At 38.2% G+C, this 25,174-nt stretch overlaps 1 protein-coding gene across 3 annotated transcripts; it reads left to right on the forward strand.

Moving 5' to 3' along the window:
• The first annotated feature begins 2,951 nt into the window (after window positions 1–2,951).
• Window positions 2,952–24,828, forward strand: C2H16orf95 (chromosome 2 C16orf95 homolog). 3 transcript variants are annotated; one of them, XM_051974828.1, is made up of 9 exons: window positions 2,952–2,993; window positions 3,195–3,362; window positions 7,489–7,534; window positions 8,529–8,583; window positions 12,772–12,921; window positions 14,833–14,979; window positions 17,094–17,130; window positions 22,138–22,369; window positions 24,547–24,828. In XM_051974828.1, the coding sequence occupies exons 2-9, from the start codon at window positions 3,335–3,337 to the stop codon at window positions 24,563–24,565; spliced, it is 714 nt and encodes a 237-aa protein (XP_051830788.1). In that variant the 5' UTR covers window positions 2,952–2,993; window positions 3,195–3,334; the 3' UTR covers window positions 24,566–24,828. The 3 variants fall into 3 exon arrangements, with proteins under 3 accessions (XP_051830788.1, XP_051830787.1, XP_051830789.1); XM_051974827.1 differs by lacking the exons at window positions 2,952–2,993; window positions 22,138–22,369 and adding an exon at window positions 21,329–21,560 and having other exon boundaries at window positions 3,035–3,362; XM_051974829.1 differs by lacking the exons at window positions 2,952–2,993; window positions 12,772–12,921 and having other exon boundaries at window positions 3,035–3,362.
• Window positions 24,829–25,174: the final 346 nt, after the last annotated feature.

Consider the following 25,174-nt stretch of genomic DNA (forward strand, 5'->3'; position numbering starts at 1 on the left):
AGGACTAGTATGTTAGGAAGTGATGCTTTGTTTACATGAATTGATGCTGAGTGAAGCGAGCAGAACCAGGAAAACATTGTATACAATGACAACAAGATTATGAGATGATCAACTACAATAGACTTAGCTCTTTTCAGCCATGTGGTGATCCAAGACAATTCCAATAGAAAATGTCATCTGCATTCAGAGAGTGAGTGAACTATGTAACTGAATGCAATCTGAAGCATATTATTTTCACCTTTTTTCTTCTCATGAGCTTTCTCTTTTGTTTTGATTTTTCCTTCACAACATGACGAATCTGGAAATATGTGTAACATGATTATATATGTATAAATTATGTCAGCTTGTTTGTTGTCTTGGGGTGGGTGAAGATAAGGGAGGGAGAAAAATTTGGAACTCAAAATCTTACAAAAACGAATGTTGAATACTATCTTTACATGCCATTGGGAAATAAAATACTCTTGAAACTAAAAAAAATAAATTTCTAATTACTTTTTAGCAGTATTTTCTTTTTATTTGAATTTTCCCAGGGAAAATATGCATTTTACAGTATTTGTAAACACAAGAATATGTTTGTACTGACTTTTGAATTCAGTACATTTTGGAATATTAGTATACACATAAAAACCCCAGATTATTACTTTTTTTTAAAAAGGAAGTGATGTCTTGACTCATGTGTGAATTAGATTTAAATGAGATAGAGTTGCACAAAACTGTGGGGTGGAGTCAGGGCCAATTAAAATACATTTTTTGGGGAATGTGGCCAATGCACATTTTTGCTTGATTATAAATATTTGTAAAGAGGGATTTGTTTTTCTCATTTTCTCTATGGGACTTGACGTATGAGGGGGAGATAAGAAGGATCATCATTTGAAAATAAAATAAAGATTTAATTAAAAAAAGACAACAAATCAGTTTTCCCTAATGACCAAGAATGTAAGGCATGAGAAGACTAAGCTGAGCAATATTAAAGCCTCTTAGACTGTGCCTCCTGTGCTCTTTTCTCCTTCTGTGGATCCAATAGGAAAAATATAGAATTTTAGATTAGAGTTGGAAGGGACCTCAAAGGACATCTAGTGTAATTCTCTCACTTAGGGAAACTGAGGCCAGTGACTTACCCAAAATCCCAGAGTTATTAAGTGTCATAGACAGGATTTGAACTTAGAACTTGTTACTTTAAGATCTAGCTTTATAGATTTCCTTTCAACAAGGAAATGTGTTTTCTGGAAATATCTTCTTTATTCCCAGTATCCCTCAGGAAAAGATGCTGAATTACAAGTTGGTGCTACCTCTTATATCTGTTCTTCCTAGTCAGGATATAGGGGCCACATCCCGATTTATTCAGAAATCATGTTCTTAGAGAAGAGAAAACATTATTATAACTCAAGAAATCTATGAATCCCAAGGAAGTTGCATGCAACACCAAGGTAGTCAGGGAGTGACTCATTAGTAGGCACTTAGATGACTCACTTAAACAGAACAGAGAGCATTGGGCTTAGACTTCCAAGGAAGACCTGAGTTCAAATCCAGACTTAGACATTTATATGGACAGATCACATAACCTTTCTCAGTCTCTGCTTTGCCATTTACAAAATAGGGTTAATAAAGGCACCAATCCCAAAGGATTCACATGAGCATTAAATGGGATATTAAAAATAATTTTTAATTAAAAAAATTTAATTTTAAAAATATTTATAAATTTTTAGATGTTAAAGATTTTAAAATTTTAAATGGAATAATTAGATGCCATTTCTTCCAGGCCTCTGTTTCTCCCAGAGGTTCTCTGGGCTCTCTAGTATGTTTCTCCTCCTCCCTGGATCTCTATATCTCCCAGCATGGTTCTTTTCTTATCCATGTTCCTGCTTTCTCCTAAATGTCTCTGCTCTTCTTCTGGAGACGCTTTTGCTCTTAGTTCTCTTTCATCAAAGAATCCAGAAATTATTTCTAGATCTAAGTAGCATAGGTCAACTTTTCTTCCTGCAATTATCCAACTTGCTGTTCTCATAGGACCATAGCAGTTAAGGCTGGGAAGGACTAAGTGGTAACCACTGTAATCCTAGTTCCTTTTTTATGGATGAGAAAATTTAGGCACTTTAATGCACATATTACATAGGTGGTGAGCATAAGATGAGAATTTGCACTCAGACTCTTGGATTCCATAACCAGGCCTGTGCCTGCTATACCTCCCAAACTTCTGTCCTCCCATTTCAATAAACCATATCCATCCTTTACAGCAAGAGGTCTTCTTAGATCAGTGAAATTATTTTAAAAAATACTTTGATTACTATATTCCAATATAATTTGTTTCTTTTGTTATTCTATATATTTTATCTTGTACATTTGAAAACATTATTCTGAGAAGGGATGCACAGCTTTACTACAGACTGTCACCAAAGGGACCTATGATGCAAAAAAATTTAAGATTCTTGCTATCTCAAATCCCACTTCCTCTGTGACCTTGGCCATGCCAGGCCATAGGGACTTCTCCCTCCTCTAGGCTCTTATGGTTAAGTCTCAACTTAAGCCCTTACTTACCATACCCTGCCTGTATTTTTACTTATCTTTTCATGGTGTCTGTGACTCATCTGACCAAGCAGACCACGAGCTCCTGGACTCATGTATTATATTTTGTTCTATGTCCCATATGTCCTTAGCACAATGCTGGTGATCTAGCAGGCACTCCATTTGCTTTTTCTCTAATTGATGGATAATTCTGGAGAGATTTTGTGATACAAGAAAAAACTATTACAGAAGAAAGACCATTAATGCTGGAAAAGTAATTCTCAGGAAAGTTTTGGATTTTACTTGCTACATGACCGAAATGCTTTTGGCACAGCCTGCTTCGAGGCAGGGGACTAGATAAAATGACCTCTGGGGGTTCTTTCTACTCCATGTTGCAAAGATTCTAAGATTCTATGAGAATATAAATTCTTAGAGTGTAGGGAATGTGTCTTCCCTATATGATGTAAAGGGCCATGGGGGACTCGGATCAGGTGGGATCTCACAGCCTTCTCATACCTGATAATGTGTCGGTGACTGCAGGAGAGAGAGTTAGGAGAGATGTTTTCGAATGGCATGTGGGAAAAGGACCTTTGGCACATCTGTCCCTTCTTTTAAAGTGTTGGTGCACTTATAATAATGGTACTTGTAATTAAAATAATGATGGTGAGTGATGATGACATGTTACCCAACAGATTCTCAGGAGGAGAAGGAATTCAAGAGACTGAGAAGCAGACGAATCTAGACCTACCAGAAGAGAGGCCTTGGGAAGGAATGTCCGAGCTCACTAGGCCTGACCAAAAGCAGCAGATCCCGGGGTGAAGAGGAGGCAAGGATGAAACCAGTGTTTTCAAGACCTAAGGGTAAGTGTTCCAGCAAAAATGGCTTGTGGTCTGATTAGAGATTTTGTTGGAAGAGGTCAGCCCTGAGACTGGCCAGCTTTTGCAAAGACCAAATATCCTTCTGATGGAGAGATGGGGGATGCTTTTCCATATTACATTTCCCATTGGCAGGCCAAGTTTGTACGCTTAAAGTAAGGCATCCCAGATTGACATGGGAAAGACCGATTGTCCACTACAGTCAAAGAATTTCAAAACTGCAGGAATCTTAGAGATGACTTAAACTAATATCTTAATTTTCCAGAGAAGGAGAGGTGACTTGGTCAGGCTCACACAGCTGGATACAGAATCCAGGTTTCCTGTCTTCTAGTCTGCTCTAGTCTACTGTCTTCCATTCCTCCCTGCTCTTTGAAGTTTGTGGCTTGGTGACTTAGTTTCTTCTATCCTGAAGACATAGTCAGAGGTAGAAAGGGTCAGGTCCATTAGTCAATTAAGCAATCAAACAGGCAGTCTGTGGACATCTAGTGGCCAGCCAGAATGACAGGAAGAGGATATTAGAAAAATATCAAATGTCCAGGAGGAGTTCGGTTAGGAAAAAAATAAAAGACCAAATATGTTAAGAGCAATAAGTTTACAGTGGAATATTTATTTATGGGAGATTTTCTTTGGCTTTTTTATGCTTAGGAGATCTTACTTCTTAGTATGATTATTGCAACACATAGAGACTAATAGATTTATAGAGTGGGAGAACTGGAATAGACCTTGGTCAGTCTATCATTTACCCTCATTTGAGGAAATGACCCCAAAGTTGTGGTCAAAGTGGAATAGAGGGGTGACTGCTTAGCTAAGCTTGTTTGTTCTTTTGGAACACTGAGAACAAGTACAGGGCATTATGACCGAGAAAACTGAACTCTGAAAGCCACCAAGTCCCTTGGGAATTTGGAGCCATTTCCAAACAAAGTTAGAGGGCATAGAGAGTCGAGGATAGCTGCATCTAAGCTTCCCACATGACTGGGGAAATTGAACTGGCTTGTTTCAATGGGGGTCAATTTACATAAAATAATAAGATGATATATCCCCTGAAATGTCATGGTTTAAGATTTTACTGAACCTAATATATCCTAATTATGCCTATCTCACTTACAAGTTGTTCACTCATTTTAATTTGTGTCCAATTTTTCTTGGCAAGTTGAGGTTTCCTTGGCAAAGAAAAAACCTGGAGTGTTTTGCCATTTTCTTCTCCAGCTCATTTTACAGATGAGGAAACTGAGGCAAATAAGGTTAACTTATCTGGGATCACACAACTAGTAAATGTTGGAGGTTGGATTTGAATTCAGGCCTGGCACTCTATCCACTGTGCCATCTTAACTGCCCCAGACATTAAAAGTCCTTGAAGTAGAATTTTAGAGTAGGAGGTATGTTTGAGCAGTGATTCTCAAACTCTTTGATCTCAGGACTCTTTAAGATTCTTTAAATTATTGAAGACCATCCCTGAATTTTGGTTTATGCAGGTTATGTCTATTAATATTTATCATACTAGAAATTTAAATGGCCTAGTATTGAACAGTTTTAATCTTGTTACAGAACCTTCAGGTGTATCCCAGAACATATTTTGAGAACTACTGCTTCAGAGATTCTCAAGTCCAAATCCTTATTTTATTGATGAGAGAAGGGAAGCCCAGAGATTGTAGGCAAATACAAAACTGGAGCATTTCTTTTTTTTTTTTAAATAACTTTTTATTGACAGAACCCATGCCAGGGTAATTTTTTTTACAGCATTATCCCTTGCACTCACTTCTGTTCCGATTTTTCCTCTCCCTCCCTCCACCCCCTCCCCCAGATGGCAAGCAATCCTTTACATGTTAAATAGGTTACAGTATATCCTAGATACACTATATGTGTGCAGAACCGAACAGTTCTCTTGTTGCACAGGGAGAATTGGATTCAGAAGGTAGAAATAACCCGGAAGAAAAACAAAAATGCAAGCAGGTTATATTCATTTCAAACTGGAGCATTTCTAACTATTCCAAGGAAAATCTCTGTAGAGCACTGACAATCAATATATATATAGGCATGACTGGGCAGACTTAAAACTATCCAATAGAGTTTGAGCAAATTATAGTTTGTCTTCCAAATGTTATCTTCTGCACTTAAAATCATAATGAAAATCTCAATATAATATGCTAATAAATGGGGGAAAAAACCTTCCTCTAAGAATTATATATTGTAAGAACTGGAAATCTGGCAAATTTTTGTTGTGGGATATTAAAGAGAAAGTAGAAAGTCACAATGCAGTTACTACTTCTGTGACTATGTGTACTTATGGGTTTATGGCAAAATTCTTACTTTTATTTTTTCAAGGGATAGAAAAATCAAGATTTCCAATTTGGGTAAATATTTAGGCTTGCTTAAAATCATGTCTTTGGAGATCTGGATAAAATAGTGGACACACTTTCATTTTACTTAGAATATATAGAAATATCCTTATATCTTAAATTTGTTCAATAACCCAAATTGTAGAGAAAAAGGGAAAATGATGAAGAGAGAAACAGTGGCAGAAATTATTGATACAGTAGAAAGCATACTAGATGTGAAACAGAACAAAGCTTCTTAAACTGTGGGTCATGATTCCATATGGGGTCACATAACTGAACATGGAACATGAAATCATGATTTATTATCAGTAAATATTTGCTATCTATACCTATTTTATATACCTATGTACCCAGGGTCACATGAAATTTTCTTGAGTGAAAAGGGGTCACAAGAAGAAAAAGTTTAAGAAGCCCTGGGCTAGAGGATGTAGATCTAAATCCTGCCTTTGATTGAATGAATGAATACTATGAATTTGTACCTCAGCTTCTTCATTTGTAAAAAAAAAAAAAAAGAAAAAACAGTGTTGGATTAGATGAATTCTAAAATTCTTCTTAACTGTAGATCATTTTTAATCTTGTTTGTGTCCTAGACCTTATGGCGGTGTGGAAAAACCTATGAACCTCTTTGCAGAATCATATGTTTAAATGCATAAATGTATTAAATGAATAAAATAAAAGACAGAGGAGTTCATTAAGAGAAATAACAAATAATAATGATAAAATAAAATAGAGGTTTTTATTAAGGTGAATAACAAATAATAAAGTGAGATGCAGAGAATTTTATTAAGATTAATAAATAGTAATAATATAATAGAGGTTTTAATTAAGGTAAAATAAATAACAAAATGAAATGCAGAGGATTTTATTTTATTTATTTTTTATTTTATTTTTTTAAATGATTACTTTATAATGACAACATTATTCCTTGCACTTGTTTCTTTTCCGATTTTTTTCCCCCTCCCTCCCTCCACCCCCTCCCCTAGATGGCAAGCAGTCCTTTATATGTTGGATGTGTTGCAGTATATCCTAGATACAATATATGTTTGCAGAACCGAACAGTTCTCTTGTTGCATAGGGAGAATTGGATTCAGAAGGTATAAATAACCCGGGAAGAAAAACTAAAATGCAGATAGTTCACATTTGTTTCCCAGTGTTCGTTCTTTGGGTGTAGCTGCTTATGTCCGTCATTTATCAATTGAAAGTTAGTTAGGTCTCTTTGTCAAAGAAATCCACTTCCATCAAAATATGTCCTCATACAATATCGTTGTCGAAGTGTATAATGATCTCCTGGTGCAGAGGATTTTATTAAGATTAATAAATAGAAATAAAATTAAGTAGAGGTTTTTATTAAGATAATAAATAATGAAATTAAATGCAGAGAATTTTATTAAAATAAATAATAAAATAAAATACAGATGACTGCAAAAAAACCCAATTCATTTAAAAGGCAGTTATCAAAACATTAAAAGACAAAACAAGTTCATGGACCTGAAGTTAAGAATTCTTGTCCTAAAAAGAAAGAGAAAAGGATTAGGACTTTTGAGTACTAACATAAAAGTAACATGCTATTGACTTTATGGGGTTTTTCTGATTTCAACTGCTTAGTGGTGATTATTTATTTTTAAATCCCCGAGGTTCTTAAGAAATACAAACTTTTGCCCAAGTCACCATTTCATCTCTTGTGAAATGTTCCTTTCCACAACCTCTTATCCTCCCCTCCTATGTTACTAGAGAAGAGAATGAGACCACATTCTTTCTTCTTTTTTCTTTTCTAGAACAGAGACAGCAGGATTGGGATCGTGACAACAGGTCCATAATTTGGTAGGTAGTTTTCTTTTGTCCATTGTAGTGAAGTGTTATATACATGCATGTATGTGTACATGCACATGTGTGTATGTGTGTAAATACATGCATACGTGCAGGAATTTAGAATATGAAGTCATAAAATTTAAAGCTCAAAGGGACCTGAGAAGATCATGTATTTGAATCCCTTCATTTTATATAAGCTCACTGAAGTCAATGTGCATGCACAGGGAGGAATTCAGAAGGACTGGTATTATAATCCAGTTCTGTTGAAGCAAACCTAGCACCAATTTCAACTTGGAACACCAAACAACTTTTTTTCCTAAGTGAGGAGTTTTTAACCTGGGATCTTTGATTGGGAAAAAAACCCCAATATTTTGATGACTGTGTTTCAACATAATTCGTTTCCTTTATAATCCTATTTTTTGTTTAAAAACATTATTCTGTATATTTAGAAGAATTGCATATCTTTTTTTTTAATTGCATATTTTTTATCTATAATGGATTGCTTCCTATCTTTGGGGAAGGGTGAAAGGGAGAAAAATTTGGAACACAAGGTTTTGCAAAGATGAATGTTGAAAGCTATTTTTGCATTTATTTGGAAAAATAAAATACTATTATCCAAAAAAATCCACAAACATTATTCTGAGGAGTTTATAGTATTCCCAAATTACCAAAGGCATCCATGATATAAAAATAGGTTAAGAATTTCTGCCCCAAATGGTCACACTCATATGCTGCATTCACATCTGGATCACACACACACAAACTCATATACACACACAAGCTCACAACCTTGCTTCCACACACTCAAACACAGGCACCACTCCCAGCCTTTGACCTTCTCTTTGACATTTTGGATTCAGAAGGAGGTCCTGCTGGGGCTTAGTTGGACTGCACACTCTGGCTTCCTAGGTGAGCCTCCTTAAGCCTATTAACTTCTTCCATTCAGCATCCCCTGACCTGTAGGAAACCTTACATGTTCTAAGGACTTCCTTTTCTTCTTATCTAGGAAAAAGGAACCTCGATACTTGAAGTCAGAAGTGAAATTCATAGACTTAAATAAGGTGAGGGAGAAAAAGGAAGAGGGGTTAACTCATCTCAATCCTGATTCTGTCTTCCATCAGGGAATTTGGGCCCTTCAAGGAAAAAAAATGTCAAAACCACCTGTGTATTCCTTCAGTATCTCTTCACTGACTCAGATCTCCATGCCCCCTGCTATTCTCATTCTTCCCCGTCAGTGTGTATGGAAAATCACAGACTCCCTGAATTGGAAGGAATCTCAGAGGTCATCTAACTTAACCCAAACCTGACATAACAGGTTTATCCATAAAGTTATATCTTTAAAGAGCTTTCCCTAATAAAACCAATAATGAGAAAGAATGGCAAACTCATTCACCTCTGAAGATCAATGACTGATAATAGTTCAGAATGCAACTACTTTTGGGTATTTTTTTGAGGGGAGGAATAAGGGCATAATCTTCAGCTGAAGGGAGGAGGAATGAATGGGCCCCTAAATAGTTATTTAGTCTTCCTTTTGTGAAAAGCATTACTTAGTAATACTACAGCCTTACTGAGAGGGAGAGAGAAATGGAGATGCCCCTGCCTTCACTTAGTCAATCAATGAGCCTGATAACCAGAAACAGTCAGTCCAAGCCTTTGATTAATTGCCCAAAGAATTAATTGCCCAGGCTGTCCTATGGGAATTGCATAGGATCATAGATTTCATTGGAGCTGGAAGGAGGAACTTAGAGGTCATTCAGCATATCCTCTTCATTTTACAGATGAAGAAATTGAGACAGAGAGACATTAAATGATTTGTTCAAGATTACTTGCTTTATGAGTGTCAGAGGTGGATTTTGAGCTCAGATGGTCCTCTGACTTCAGAGTTAGTGAATGTTATTTACACTGTGCCATGCTGGTTCCAAAGAAGAGGAGAAATCTCTGTGGCTGAGAGTCATTTGGATGTCACATGGGGACCTTGAGGTCAACATGCCCCAAACAGAACTCACTGTATTCCCTCTAAGATCCATAGTGCCTTCAAACATCTCATTTTCTGATTGAGGATACCATTACTCTTCCAGTCACGAATATTGCACAGATTTGGAAACATCTCGACTCTTTCTGCTCACTCACCTCTCCTATCCAATCAGTCACTGAATGTTGTCCATCATACCCCTACAGTATCAGTACATCTATTCCCTGTTCGTACACAGCTTTTCCTTGAGTTCATTGTATTTTGTCTGAATTGTTGTAATAGCTTCTTAATTGGTCTCCCTGCCTTCTGACTTTTCCCCTATCTATTCCATCTTCCACATAGCTGCCAAATTAATATTCCTAACACATAAGAACTGACAATATTACTTCTTCCTTTTTACCCTCTTCAACCAACATTATTTGATTTCCTAGATCTTTATTGTCCCTAGCATTAAACACATATTTCTCAATTCGGCGTTCAAGACCTTCATCAATTTGGCTCCTTTATAACTTTTTAGTTTGATGTTAAATTATTTCCATTTCCAAACTCCATTCTAGTTAAAATAACCTGTTAATTATTATCCATACATGGCATTCCATCTTCCATCTTTGCACCAGTAGTCCCCCATATCTAGAATAGCTATTTTTCCCTCATCACTGCCTGCTAGAGTCCTTAGCTTCTTTTAGAACATAAGTCAGGTTCATTTTACATGAGGCCTTTCCTGTTGTGGTTATTATTTTGTGATGAGTCCTGTTACTTTGTATTTGCTTATGTGTACATTGTATTTCCAGAGTAAAATTTAAACTATGTAGTATGGTGAGTCCTAAAAACATTTTTTTCTTTTTTCCTCCATTTTCTGGCATAGTAACTTCCATACAATAGGTGCTTAATAAGTGTTTAATTGGATTGAAGTTATTAATAAGTAGTAAGCATGAGTCTTTAGAGCTAGCACTTATATTCTTTTTTTAAATAACTTTTAATTGACAGAATCCATGCCAGGGTAATTTTTTACAGCATTATCCCTTGCACTCACTTCTGTTCTGATTTTTCCCCTCCCTTCCTCCACCCCCTCCCCCAGATGGCAAGCAGTCCTTTACATGTTAAATAGGTTACAGTATATCCTAGATACAATATATGTGTGCAGAACCAAACAGTTTTCTCGTTGCACAGGGAGAATTGGATTCAAAAGGTAGAAATAACCCGGGAAGAAAAACAAAAATGCAAACAGTTACATTCATTTTCCAGTGTTCTTTCTTTGGGTGTAGCTGCTTCTGTCCATCCTTGATCAATTGAAACTGAATTAGCTCTCTTTATCGAAGAAATCCACTACCATCAGAATATATCCTCAAATAATATTGTTGTTGAGGTATATAATGATCTCCTGGTTCTGCTCATTTCACTTAGCATCAGTTCATGTAAGTCTCGCCAGTCCTCTCTGTATTCATCCTGCTGGTCATTCCTTACAGAACAATAATATTCCATAACGTTCATATACCACAGTTTACTCAACCATTCTCCAATTGATGGGCATCCATTCATGTTCCAGCTTCTAGCCACTACAAACAGGGCTGCCACAAACATTTTGGCACATACAGGTCCCTTTCCCTTCTTTAGTATCTCTTTGGGGTATAAGCCCAGTAGTAGCACTGCTTTATCACACACAGGGTATGCACAGTTTGATAACTTTTTGAGCATAGTTTCAAATTGCTCTCCAGAATGGCTGGATGTGTTCACAATTCCACCAACAATGTATCAGTGTCCCTGTTTTCCCACATCCCCTCCAACATTCTGCATTATCTTTCCCTGTCACTCTAGCCAATCTGACAGGTGTGTGCACTTATACTGTGCCGCTGGGTCTTGAGGACAGCCTTCTAGGGAGGGAGAAGTTGTGTGCGACAGGATAAAAGTGGGAATCAATTAGTAAGCATTTATTAAGCACCTCTTCTATGCCAGGCACTATGCTAGGTTCTGGGGATACAAAGGCAAAACTGAAACAATGTTTGCTCTGAAGGAGCTTACATCCTAACTATGGGGACAAAACATGCATGTATACACATAAATACATATGTACATACAGAGGATATTCTGAAAGAATCCTTGAAGTATTCTCATAATAATGTATACATGCATGTATATGTATGCACACACCATAAGACATTATACACATTATACACACATATACAAGTTTGCATTTTAGACATATATATTGTTTATATATATATAAATATATACATACATATGACTGTTCACATGTTTGTATATATGTGTGTGTCTATAATAGCTATAAAGCAACATGGAAAGAAGACATATACATATATATGTATAGATACATATATATACACATAATTTCATATAAAACAAAGTTTAAGCTGGCAGATGGCTATTAGAATGACCTTATCATATTTTTAAAAATAGTGAAATACTTTTAAGATGTTAAAAAACAATTTAAAAAAATAACCCTAAGTTATTGGCAACTCTGGTGCTAATAGGTCACCATGTTAAGAACTGATTATAGTTAAAAGATTAATCGATGGATAATATGGACATTGGGATCCAGTAAAACTGTCCTTTCTCTGACAGAAATTTCTTATACCAACAAATTACCTAATCTGTTGTCATTACACCTGATAGCAAAATTATTAGCAAAAATGAAACTGAAAATCTTAAAAAAAACCCAATTACTTATAAAATAATATCCATCATTTATGGTGTTGCTGAGATGAAATTTGTATACTGGATTTATTTTCTTCTTGTACAAAACATTAAATTTTTTTTTTCTGATAATTAACTTTCAAAAGATTTCTCTTGGGTCCCTGAAGTCTTGGCTCTCTAGTATTTTCAGATTGCTAACCAAAAGTATAAAGCTGGGGGTGAGGTGGAGGATGGGGTGGGGAAGTCATCTGTAATGGAACTGATCCAGGGATTCTAAGAGATGGAAGTGAGGAAAGAGTGTATGAGAAAGCACAATATGGGTTTTGTGGGGACAGAGAGGAATTCAGTATAGCTAGAGAGAAGAGTTCACGTAGGGAATATTGGAGATGAAGTTACTTTAAAATATTAGCTATGGCTCATGTGGTCACCTCTTATCGTGAACTTTGTTTGCATGAGTTCCAGTATGACTCAGCACAACATCCATCATTAGGGAGCCTATCTGTTTCTCTTGTTGGTTGAATTTAGTTTCATGGTCCAGATTGGTTTTCTGTTCTGGCCAGGATTAGGATTTAAGATCCATATTTGACTCCATCTTCATGTCTTTCTCTTTTCTTGGCTCAACCAGGATGCCTCAAACAATGATAGTTTTTACCCAGTGCCACCGTGTTGTCAGTGTTCCTCTCGGCAGCTCAACTTTGGAGGCTTCTTACCTGTGCCCAGGGATGAAGCAAACTTCCCTTACTGGGTCCCTCGGTCTCTGAGACCCCAGAAGCTGGTAGGTGACTAGGAATAGAGAAAATGTGGTTGAGGTGATTGTAGAAGTTGTAGGTGTAGATTGTAGAAGTAAGAGGTGAGGCTACTAAAAAAGAAGACAGAATCTAGAGGCAGAAGATTTAGGTTAAAAATTTCAAATTTATAACCTATAACATTGGGCAAATCACTTAACTTACCTGGACCTGTTACATGCTATGACTTTATGTGGGGGTCATGTTCTTCAGTATATTGAAACAAAACTAATAAAATGCCCACTATATTCAAGGTATGAAATTCAGACAGCCTGGGATCCAGTAAGTATTCACTTCAAGTTCCTTCTTTGACAACTTTTGCTACTTTTGTAACTTTAAGAAAATTGGTGAGCCATCACTGTCCCAAACAAATCTCTAAAGCTATCTGTTGTAGAATAGTTGTTGATCTAAACTGGTAATTTCCTTCATGGATGAAGTGACAGGTCTGGGCTAGATTAGAAATACAGGCAAGACACTGTGCTAGGTGCTGAGAGTGCAAAGGTAAAGAACAGAATCGCTAAGGTCCCATCTCTCAAGGAACTAGCTTACAGTCTGAGAAGAGAGACGAAACGTGCATGCATGTAAGGGATGTCACGAGGTAGAATTTGTTAGAGACAAAGGACTACTCCAACATAATGCTCACTCATAAAGGGGAGGACATTTGCACTTGGAAGGATGGACTTCAAGGAGGAGGTGGCACTTGAGCTGGGTCTTGAAGGAAGAGAAGGATTTCTATCAGTGGAAGTAAGAGGAAGTACTTTCCTGGGACAGGAAGGACTGCCTGCCTTTGAGAATATATAAAAGTGAGAGATGGCAAGACAAGATTAAAGTGCAGTGACTGGTCCAGTTTGATTGGAATTATAGAATGAGTGAAAAGGCGTTCATAATTTCTTTTTACATTTTCAAAGAGTCCTGTGATCTTCAAAACTCATCCATTTTCTTATTCTAGACTCACAATTAAATGAAGGAGTATTCTGGATATTTTATAAAAACCTTTCCAACTCTAAATCTGTGATCAAGTTAATATCCTTGTCTACTAGGCAGATTCATCTTACTGATGAGGAAACAAAGGATGTTGAATGACTTAAAGGATGTTAAGTGATTTTGTCCAATCTTTTGTGGTTTCTAAAAGAAGAGCTGGGACCTACTGGCTACAAACTTTGCGCTCTTCCTCTCCTGCTATATAGATTTCTAGCTTTAATTCCATTAGAATTTCTTTGAAATTAAGTAACAAACTTTATTGTCTCTCTTTCTCTTACCCCCTGTGCCTACTAGAAAAATAAAGAAAAACAAAACCTTAGTACTATCTAGCCAAGCCAAAAAAATTTCCCATAATTGGCTATGTTAGAAAATGTAAGAATCAGTTGATTGAATGTCTTCCTGATTAAAAGTCTACAGGTTGGAATAGATTCACCCTTCCTGACAACAAAGGTGGTGAAGTTGAAGTTATCAACTCACAATCCCTGGAAGTCTTTATTTAAGTCCTTGAAGTTACTAGGTGGGGCAGTAGTTAGAGCACTGAGCCTGAGTTTGAATGCTGTTTCAGCCATTTAACTAAGTGTGGCTGTGGGTAAATCATTTTGCCTCAGTTTACTCAGATGTCAAATTGGGATAATAAGAGCACTTACCTCTTAGGGTTACCATGCTGAGTTTTACAGTGACCAGGATACCGTATTTTGTGTCCACAAAGACCTGCGTTCAATCCATAGTACTGCTATTTTGACCTGTGTGACTTGGAACAAATTTCCCCCCTCTCCCAAAAAGAAAAAATTAGACTGGAGGCATTCCAGGTTTGTTTGTTTGTTTGTTTTTAACTTCTATGTTTAGTTGTCTTTTATGGTCTTTCTCTTCTTTCAGGTCATAAACAATTCCTTTAAATGTTCTTTTTTCAACTCAAATAGGTCCGGAGAAAATTCCAATCATGTTACCCAAAAAGTCCCAGGACTTGTACCTGTGCCTGTCACACCTTTGGGGGGCAACTCCCTGTCCCAAGAGACCTTGCTACATTCCCTTATTGGGTGCCTCGATCCGTCAGGTTCCCAGGGAAGGTAAAAGCCTTTATTTTAACCTGAGAGTTGCATGGGGGACAGAGTGAGGGCAGGATGTTGCACTTGGATAATGGGTAGTAATGGAGACCACAGTGAGCTGGTGAGGAAGGTAGCTGCAGAATTTGGGAATTAGGCAGCCAGTGGAGGATAAAGCATTGAATTGCTCTTAATTCCCCAGTAGATTGGAGTGGTTTAGAAAGCAGAACATTGGAGGAGACAACCACCATGAAACAATTTTTCATAGTTGGCTTACCCTTGGAGAGCTGGGGGACACTTAACGGTCTTCTCCTTTCCCAAGTAATGTTTTCATAAAGTCCTAAAGAAGGTAAGACATAGATGAAGGAGAGAGAATGGAAATTAAAAAGGTTGGGGTCCTTTGAGTCTAATACTTTAGATTCTCATGTCCTAAGGTATAGGTCTTTACCTGTGTCACCACGACCAGCCATGAAACATCTCTAACACAACCATATTGACCCTTCTTCACCCATTATACCTCAACACTCCCTTGCTTTCCCCTTCTTGCTGCCTTGTAATTACCAATCTTCTCCCTTCTGTCTGGGCTATTAATATGACCTAAATGTGAAGTCTCACCTACAGGAGTAGTTGCAAATGCTGCTGGGAAAGTTTCTCTTTCCCACCCCAGTATACTTGCTCTCGGCTCCCCACATCACTCCAAGGCAGTCTTGGAATGGATAGAATGAATCATTTAGTAGTAGATGTATATACTCTATAAATAAATAATAAAACCCTCATATATGAAAGAGTGCATTCAAAGTAACATATATTGAGAGGTCTGTATGAATTTAAAAGTTTGGAGACTTCTAAATCCTTTCTAGCTCTGACATTTTATATTTAGTGTTCTATGGTCTAATATGTGTTCGAAGGCCCCTTCTTCCCCTTTGGGGATCTTATTTTCCTCTAAGTACCCTTTTCATTGATGAAGTGATTTTGAAGTTTATGTGCTGATTATATGTAGAGTTTAGATTTTTTAAAAAGAATCTTCCATAGTTTCTTTTCTTTTCTTTTCTTTTTTGAGATACATAGCATGGTATACTGGTTAATATTTTGAACTTATGGTCAAGGAAGCCCTGGGTTCAAATGCTGCTTGGGCACTTAGTATGTGGGTGATTTTGGAAACCTTTCTATGTCTCAGTTTCCTTATGTATAAAAACTAGACTGGACAACTCCTAAACTCTTTCTCATCTTTAAATCTATGATCCTATGTGTCATGGTATGGCTTAAGAACTTGGTTGCTGCATCAGTGGTACTTCTGCTCCTTTGATTCTTTACCACATACATGAGACTGGAGCCCAATGTCACCATCTCAGTTTGCCATGCTCTGTTTTTTATACTTCTAATTTTTGTTCCAGCCTTTCTTTCCTGGCAATTGGGACTGAGTGACTTGCTCAGAGTCATCCAGTTAGTAAGAGTCTAGTGTCTAAGGCAGATTTAACTCAGGTCCTCCTGATTCCAGGGCCAGCTCTCTGCCTGCTGTACCACCTTGCTGCTCCACTGCCAGCTTTAAGAGATGGTAGCCTTATAACACAGGGAGTCTGTAAAATACTTAGCCTTCCATTCTCCTTGAATGTCTGGAGGAATCATAGAGCTTTTCTTTGCTGAGTCTATCATGAAATTTTCAGATCATCTCTTGTTTCCTCCTATGACTCGGAAAAATAGGTCTCCTTCTGCTTCAAGAATTAAAGCAAATTATAACCAAAAAGCTCCCTCTTGCAGAAATAGCTGATTTGTGATCTGTTACCATTCTACATTTCCTGAGATTTTAAATTCTCAACTTGTAGGGGACCACCCTTTCCTTATGGATCCATCACTTGATAAGTTTACATTAGACCAAGTTTCAGTCTGCCAGGTAGTGCAATGGATAGAGCCCTAGGCCTGTTGTCAAGATTTCAGATCCAGTCTCAGATACTTACTAGCTGTGTGGCCCTGGAAGTCACTTAATAGTTGCTTCTATTTCCACAATTGTAAAAAGGACATCTACTGCTCAGGGCTATTAAGAGGATTCAATGAGATAACTATAAAGTACTTAGACTAGTTTCTGGCACACAACAGGTGCTATATAAATGTTTTTTTTCCCATTTATTTTCCTCTTTTAGACACATAAGACCACATCAGATTTCATATGGACCAAAAGTAAGTGAAACCTGCTTTCCTTCCTGCTCTCTCAACCACTGATGGAAACAAGGAACTCAGCTTTCTCTATTTCATTTATGCATTGGCACAGGAATCTCCCGATTCCTTTTCATAATAATAATAGCAATGGTTATAATGACTAAGGTTTGCAAAGCACTTTATAGCTATTATCTCATTTGATTCTCACAACAAAGTCTAGGAGGTAAGTATTTTATTATCCCCCCCCCCCATTTTACAGATGGGGAAACTGAGATAAACAGAAGTTAAATGACTTGCTCAGAGTCATACAACTAGTAAGTTTCTGAGACCAGATTTAAACTCAAATCCTCCTTACTTTAGGTCTAATGCTCTATCCACTGGACCAAGTAGAATGAGAACTCCCTCCTTATCTCTGTCTCTTGGAATCCTCGGTTCCCTTCAAGCTCAGTTGTCATTCCCTATGAAAAACTTTTCCTGATCCAACTAGCTATTAGTGGTTCTTTAGAGACTCTTATGTTTTCCTGTTTACTTTTTTTTTTTTTTTTACACATTATATCTCTCCTTGTCAATGCAAGCTTATTCAGGTCAGGGACAGTTTATTTATTTTTGCTGAGGTAATTGGGGTTTAGTGATTTGCCCAGGGTCACACAACTAGGAAGTGTTAAGTGTCTGAAGTCAAATTTGAACTCAGATCCTTCAGGGACAGTTTTTAATTTCTATGGTTGCATTCTTAAGATTTAGCACTGTGTTTTGCACATAGCAGTGGTAGGATAAATACTTGAATTAAATTGAATGGGAAGGATGTTGGAATTTTATTTAATGTAGAATCCTCCCCCTCATCTATCCATCCATCTATCCCTCCCTCTTTCAATCCATCCATCCATCCATCCAATAAATTTACTAGTATTTATTATATGTCTGCCACTTGGTTCCTGCTTTCAATGAATTGACTATTTCTTCAGCTTGATGGGGAAAAATGTGGCCCCCAAATAGAGTTTTCTAATTTGTTCTGCTCTTTTCTTATGTACTACTTTTGGATGCCTTAATTTTTCATGAATTTTGAACACACCCTTAGAGGCCTTTTTGGCAGTGGGTCTGTTTCCAATCTGGAAAAGATGGGGTGAAAAGGAGTCTCAGCATGTGGGAATAGAGACAGATGGCATTTAGCTTCATTATGGACAAATTATGCAAGTTGACCTGGCTTGACCGTATACATGTAATCTGTGGTCAAGAACTGAGGCCCTTGAGGTTCTCTCATACAGATGGGGCTCAATCTCGAAGCCTTCTCTAACAAAACTCTTTTAGTTCATGCCCCTTCTGCCTTTTCCCCTAGAGAACAATGGAATTTGGCTCCTGGCAGGGTCTCTACAGAAAAGGGGAACGAAAGGGCCTTTAGTCTTCCTGCTAACTCAGTCCTAAGCATAACAAGGCTTTAAATATAGGACATATTTTATTCGGGTCGACAGAAAAGGCATAGTGTGGTACCTGAGCCCATAAACAGGCAGGAGAAATTGTCCACTAGTGATACCCAAGAGACCACTGTGGTCCATGTGACTCACAGTACCAGCAAAAGGATCCATTCTTGTTTCTCTTTAAGCCTTGGCTCCTTCTCTCCTGGAGGTGGAGGAGGAGGAGGTGGAACGTGAATATATAGGTCTCTTTCCAAGGCACCCAATGTGGATTTATTGTGCTTCCCTTTCCTGTAGGTGGGTCTGATCTACTGCTTTCTTTCTGCAATGATGCTTCTCCTGCCTTATTTCTTTAATTCTGGTCTCTGTTTCTTTTCCCTAATAAATGTGCCTTCTTTTTCTGAGAGCTGTCTCTTTCCCTTGAGCTGGCTGGATTCTTGTCAGCTTTTCAAGGCCCAGCTCTAGGGCCCATTGAACTGGGGAAGCTTCCTTCATAATGAAAGGACAATACAGTGGGTCTCGGCTTCAACATTGCAAGAACAAACGGTCTTGTCAAAGAGTTAATTTTGTCCAGGGAATTTCATACTTTATCCAGGAGACAGGAGAGATGAGAGTACTTCCTTAACTTCTCTGGGTGTCCTGTCTGACTGTTCATGACTCCATGGATCATACCAGTCGTCAGGTTTTCACGGCAAAGATACTGGAGGGGTTTGTCATTTCCTCTCCAGTGGATGAAGGTAAATAGGGTTAAAGTGTCTTGCCCAGGGTCACACAGCTATTAAGTATCTAAGGCTAGATTTGAACTCAGGTTGTCGTGATTCTAAGCTCAGTGCTCTATCCACTGAGCTACCTAGCTGTCCCCATGCTCAGCTAAACACAGGGAAGAAATATATGGATAAATCTTGAAAACTGAAAGGTCATAAAAGCATTTAGATTGGCAAAAAAGAACTTTATACCACATCTTAAGTTGCTTGTAGTTTATAGACTCTTCTTTTTACAAAAATCTTTTTAGCCAAGTGTTAAATAAACCAGACCCAGTTCTTTTGCTCACTAGCTGTATTATTTTTGGTTTATTACTTTACCTCTCAGTTTCTTCATCTGTAAAACGGGCCTGCTATATTCTACTTTATTATTATTACCTACTATTGTTATAATTACTTGCCTATATTATCTACTTTAAAAGGTTTTCCAGAGGAAAGTCCTTTGTAAATTGTAAAGTGGTATAGAAATAGGCTGTATTTTTCTCTCCTTGTCTCCCTTCCCCCTCTCCCTCTTCCCTGTCTTTCTTTCTTCTTTCCTTCCTTCCTCTCTTCCTTCATTTCTTTTTCTATCTCTATTTCTCTCTCTGTCTCACCATCTATCTCTATTTCTTTGTCTGTCTATCTATCCATTCATATCTCTCTCTCTCTCTCTCTCTCTCTCTCTCTGTATTTCTTTTTCACATTTCCTTGTGTTACCATGGACCTTGCTAGGTTTTAGCTTCTTTACATGTAAAATTACAAAATGAAGGGATTACATTATATAATTTCTAATAACAATAACAAAATCTCCAAGGTTCCTTTTATTTAATTCAGGTCAGCAAGCAGGCTGACACATAGTAGTTCTTAATACAGGTTCAATAATTGATTGATTTACTAAGTATCTGTTATATGCCAGCCACTTCATCTTAGGAGTCAGAGATATAAAAAACAGAAAGGAAGGGAGAAAAAGAGTAAGGAAGGAAGGAAGGAAGGGAGGGAGGAAGGAAGAAAGGAAAGAAGGGAGAAAGAAAGAAAAAAAGGAAATATTATTTGTCCTCAGGAAAGCTTCCTCCTCTCTACTAGAGATGGAAAGGGAATATCTAAGTTTTGAATCTTTTCTATCCATCTATCTCCCTGATAGATTATTGTGTCTGGAATTTTACAAAATAATTTCTACAGCAAAGTCCTTGTTACAACCTTGTGCAACTTGGAAGTATAAGAATTATTAATTCCATTTTAAAGATGAGGAAATTGAGGTCCAGAGAAGTTATTATTCAATTCCATCAACAAACATATATGAAGTCCCTGCTATGTTCAGACCTTTGTGCTAGGTGCTGAGGGATACAGCCATGAAATTCTTTGCTTGGATCGAGGAAGAGGCAGTTGTGTCCAAGAGGCCAGAGCTTCCTGACTTGGAGTCAGGAAGGCCATGGGCCAGATACCATCTCAGATGTTTCTAAGCTATGTGAATTGATGGGAGTAAAGCTCACTTATCTTTAGAATAAAAGGATTGAACGCCCAATAAAAAGAGAGGGCTGCAGGGAGATCTCATCCATCTTTTCTTGGATATTCTTCCACCCTTTCCCCTTCATTCCACTCCCTGTCATTCCTCTTCCCAATCCTCCTACTTTCCTCTGGAAGTTCAATCATTGTTAGAAAACTGTCTGATTTAAAATAATCAATCCACTAATAAGCATTTGCTAAATGCTTACAGAGTTCCTTATCTTTAGAATAAAAGGATTGGACTCAATGGTGGTGTTGGTCCCATCCTTCACTAAGCTTGTAATTCTGTGATGGAATCAGGCAAGAGACGAGGTGAGGGAAAGATGTAGCCAATGAAATCATGTCTTTAGGATTGGTTCAGGGGATGAGAGAAGATAGTTTTTCTCCCAGTAGGGATAATAATAATAATGGGGTATGTAATCATCTATCCTGGGCTGGGTGTGGACCTGTCTAGTGAATTGGGAAGTGCCATCTGCTGCTGGGGAGTTCTTGGGCCCCCATCCCCCTGCCCGGGGACCCCCATCCTCTACTTTTTGGGGAAATTGCCTTCTTTTGTCTGCATGACAGGCTGTATCTCCGGGGGCTTCCGGATCTTCTACCACCAATGGCGCATTTGCTGCAATGAGGAGCGACTCCGCAGGTGGCAGATGATTCAGGCTCAGCTACAAGTGACTGCGCCTCAGACCCAGGAGGAGGAGCAGGAGCAGGAGCAGGAGAGCAACGGGCTGTTTTTCCTTTCTCCTGGGCTTGTCATTGGCTCTTTTTACGGTCTTGTAATGATCGTGATCTCAGTTTTTCGGTGAGTAAGTGGGCTAAAGGGAGAGGAGAAGGCTAGAGAGGGCTGCAGGGAGATCTCATCCATCTTTTCTTGGATATTCTTCCACCCTTTCCCCTTCATTCCACTCCCTGTCATTCCTCTTCCCAATCCTCCTACTTCCCTCTGGAAGTTCAATCATTGTTAGAAAACTGTCTGATTTAAAATAATCAATCCACTAATAAGCATTTGCTAAATGCTTACAGAGTTCCTTATCTTTAGAATAAAAGGATTGGACTCAATGGTGGTGTTGGTCCCATCCTTCACTAAGCTTGTAATTCTGTGATGGAATCAGGCAAGAGACGAGGTGAGGGAAAGATGTAGCCAATGAAATCATGTCTTTAGGATTGGTTCAGGGGATGAGAGAAGATAGTTTTTCTCCCAGTAGGGATAATAATAATAATGGGGTATGTAATCATCTATCCTGGGCTGGGTGTGGACCTGTCTAGTGAATTGGGAAGTGCCATCTGCTGCTGGGGAGTTCTTGGGCCCCCATCCCCCTGCCCGGGGACCCCCATCCTCTACTTTTTGGGGAAATTGCCTTCTTTTGTCTGCATGACAGGCTGTATCTCCGGGGGCTTCCGGATCTTCTACCACCAATGGCGCATTTGCTGCAATGAGGAGCGACTCCGCAGGTGGCAGATGATTCAGGCTCAGCTACAAGTGACTGCGCCTCAGACCCAGGAGGAGGAGCAGGAGCAGGAGCAGGAGAGCAACGGGCTGTTTTTCCTTTCTCCTGGGCTTGTCATTGGCTCTTTTTACGGTCTTGTAATGATCGTGATCTCAGTTTTTCGGTGAGTAAGTGGGCTAAAGGGAGAGGAGAAGGCTAGAGAGGGCAGCAGGGAAATCTCACCCATCTTATCTTGGATGTTCTTCCACTCTTTCCCCTTCATTCCATTTCCCACCATTCTTCCTCCCAATCCTGCTACTTCCCTCTGGAAGTTCAGTCATTCTTAGAAAATTATTTGATTTAAAGTAATCTCCACCAATCAATCCACCAATAAGCATTTGTTAAATGCTTACAATGTTCCAGGCCCTGTATAGACTCATTCCTTGTCCCCAGGAGGCTTACTTTTTATCAGGGAAGACAATGGTACATCAAGTGCACATAAACTACACACATTCACATGCATGATCCACCTCCACCCCTAGATTAATGGGTCTCTGTGGAATGGAGGTTCCAGAAGCTTGGAAAGGAAAGGTCTTTCTTAGGAGGTGACAGGAAATAACTTTTGAAGGAAGCTAGAGAATCTTAAGAGGTAGAGAGAAGAAGGGAGGGTATTTCCAAGCATGGAGATCAGTTTGAGCAAAGCTCTGGAAATGGAAGATGGAATGTCCTATGGGAGGAATTGCAAGGAAGCCACTTTAGCTAGATCATTGAGAAGGTAGAGAGCTCTATGTAATAAATCTGGAAAGGTAACTTGGGACCAGAAGAAAAGAGTAAGTGACAGTTGTCTGTTTTGTGACAGGAGATAAAGCCTCTTATTTTAACTAAAGGGAAGAAACTCGATGTTCTTTGCATATGGGGTAAAGAAACTCCCTGACTCTCTGAATCTTTACTTTGTAGATAGACCCAGATAAAGTAGATCCTACTGAAATATCTAAGAGCTACCCATCTCCTGGCCTGGAAGACTTACTTTTTTATTCCTTCCTTTGCAACTCCTTCCCAAACTCTCTGGTCCAGCCAGATTGGCCCATCAGCCCATACTCCCAACTTTCTCACTCCCCAGATATCATGTACCTTTTCTCTCACACCTTTCTTCCACCTCTTAGAAATGTAAGCTTTTTGGGAGACTCAGGACAGGTTCCATCTTCCATGGGAGCCATTTTCAACAGCTAGTTCAGAATTTCTTCTTACAATTATTTGATAACTCATTTGTCTTATGTTTCATGAGCTTCTCAAGGGAAAGTCATTAGCATTTTTGTCTTTGTTGTTCTATGTTGCCACAATAAAGACTTAATAAATATTTGTTAAAAATTGAGACTAATCACCATCACCTCATTCATTATGAATTTTATTATGATTTATTTATAAAATTTATTATATTTAAAAATACTTATATCTTTTGTTTTTATAACACCTACATTTCCCAAATAGATCTTCTTTTCCCCTTTCCAGAGAACCAGCACCCCATTACAAAAGGAGAATATTATTTTGGCAAAATTAGCTAATACAATGAAAAAGTCTAAAAATCAACAAAGAGATAGTAAAGGGGGCAGAGAAGAGAATGAACATTCATTAAGCACCTACTATGTACCAGGCACTGTTTTACATCCTTTACAATTAATTTTTTTTAAATCCTCACATGAACCCTGGGAAGTAGGTCCCAATTTCACAGTTAAGGCGACATGACTTGCCTAGCATCACCTAACTAGTTAGTGAGGTGTAAGGGTGTGAACATTAGATTTGCTATCATAAACACCTGAGTTTCAAATTGTATCCTAGACACTTACTAGCTGTGTGATCCCGGACAAGTTTTGCCTGTTTTTTTTTTTTTTAATACATAAAATGAGGGATTTGGACTGGATGTCCCTTCCATCTCTAAATCAATAATCTTCAATCTATATTATGTTCCCCCTGGCTCAGGACAATGTGCGAGGGAAAGGAGAGAAAAGACCTACTTCCTACCTTCATGAAGTTTACAAACTAGTAGGAAAGAGACATAATATCTGCAATATACAGCATTCCATCCTAAGTGCATTTATTGTGTTGATATTAGCATACCAGTAAGTGCTTGGGAGGACCCATGGGAAGATCCTTTCTGAGCAGGAGCTGAACCCTTAGCCAGAAGCCTTCCTGATTCCCTGCTTGAAGAGCTTGGGGACTCATCTGATCAAACTCAGCTGGGCAAGCAGTCAGTCCATCCCTGACATTGTCCCTGAGGATAGGCTCCTGAGCTGGTGGGGCAAGGAGGTATTGTTTGGGTTTGACAAAGAGTGGGTAATCGATGCCTTTCTCCTTGTTCCCTAGCTTCTTCTTCAGATGCTGAGTCCAGATGCTGAGTCCTTCTCAGCAGCACCTAAGGATAATTTAACATCAGTAATAATCAGGAATTTTTCAAAAAGCAGAACGAGATCCCGAAGAAGCATGAAGTGGACTATTTTTTTAGAGTAATTCTTCACTCTCAAATTCAATACAGATTACATTTTAGTAGTCATTATTAGGGTGGCTATTTATTGTATATTTGTAGGCATTGATTGTGGATGTTCTATTATTATTGCTGATGATAAATATTATTTGATGAAACTGTGATTCCTTATTGAATTTACCTTTGATTTTCTTCCCTTAAAGAAGGGACTACTGTGACTTGTTGTCCCTTCCTCATGCTTGGTTGGCAGATTGGCTCTCTACATGGTTCCTAGTCATTTTGGACTGCAGTCCAGTCCACTCATTTTGCAGATCAGGAAACTGAAATCTGAAGGGCTTAAGTTCCCCTATACCAAAATGGCAACGAAGACACCACCATAAAAAGGAACCTAATCTTACTCATTAGAAATATTCCTCAAAAACTGTGTGTAAATTAAATAATTTTTACCTTTTCATGGATCAGATCATTAAAAGTAAAGAGTTGCCTGGTAATTATTTTGATAAACTGAAA

Source organism: Antechinus flavipes, chromosome 2 (assembly GCF_016432865.1).
Source record: "Antechinus flavipes isolate AdamAnt ecotype Samford, QLD, Australia chromosome 2, AdamAnt_v2, whole genome shotgun sequence".
In the NCBI taxonomy this organism is placed as follows: Eukaryota; Metazoa; Chordata; class Mammalia; order Dasyuromorphia; family Dasyuridae; genus Antechinus; species Antechinus flavipes.

Excerpts from the sequence above, each read along its gene's own strand:
- C2H16orf95 (XM_051974828.1), top strand. The coding sequence starts at position 3,335 with ATGAAACCAGTGTTTTCAAGACCTAAGG. Across the intron at positions 7,535-8,528 it reads GACAACAGGTCCATAATTTG|GAAAAAGGAACCTCGATACT; the intron begins GTAGGTAGTTTT and ends CTTCTTATCTAG. Across the intron at positions 12,922-14,832 it reads CTCTGAGACCCCAGAAGCTG|GTCCGGAGAAAATTCCAATC; the intron begins GTAGGTGACTAG and ends CAACTCAAATAG.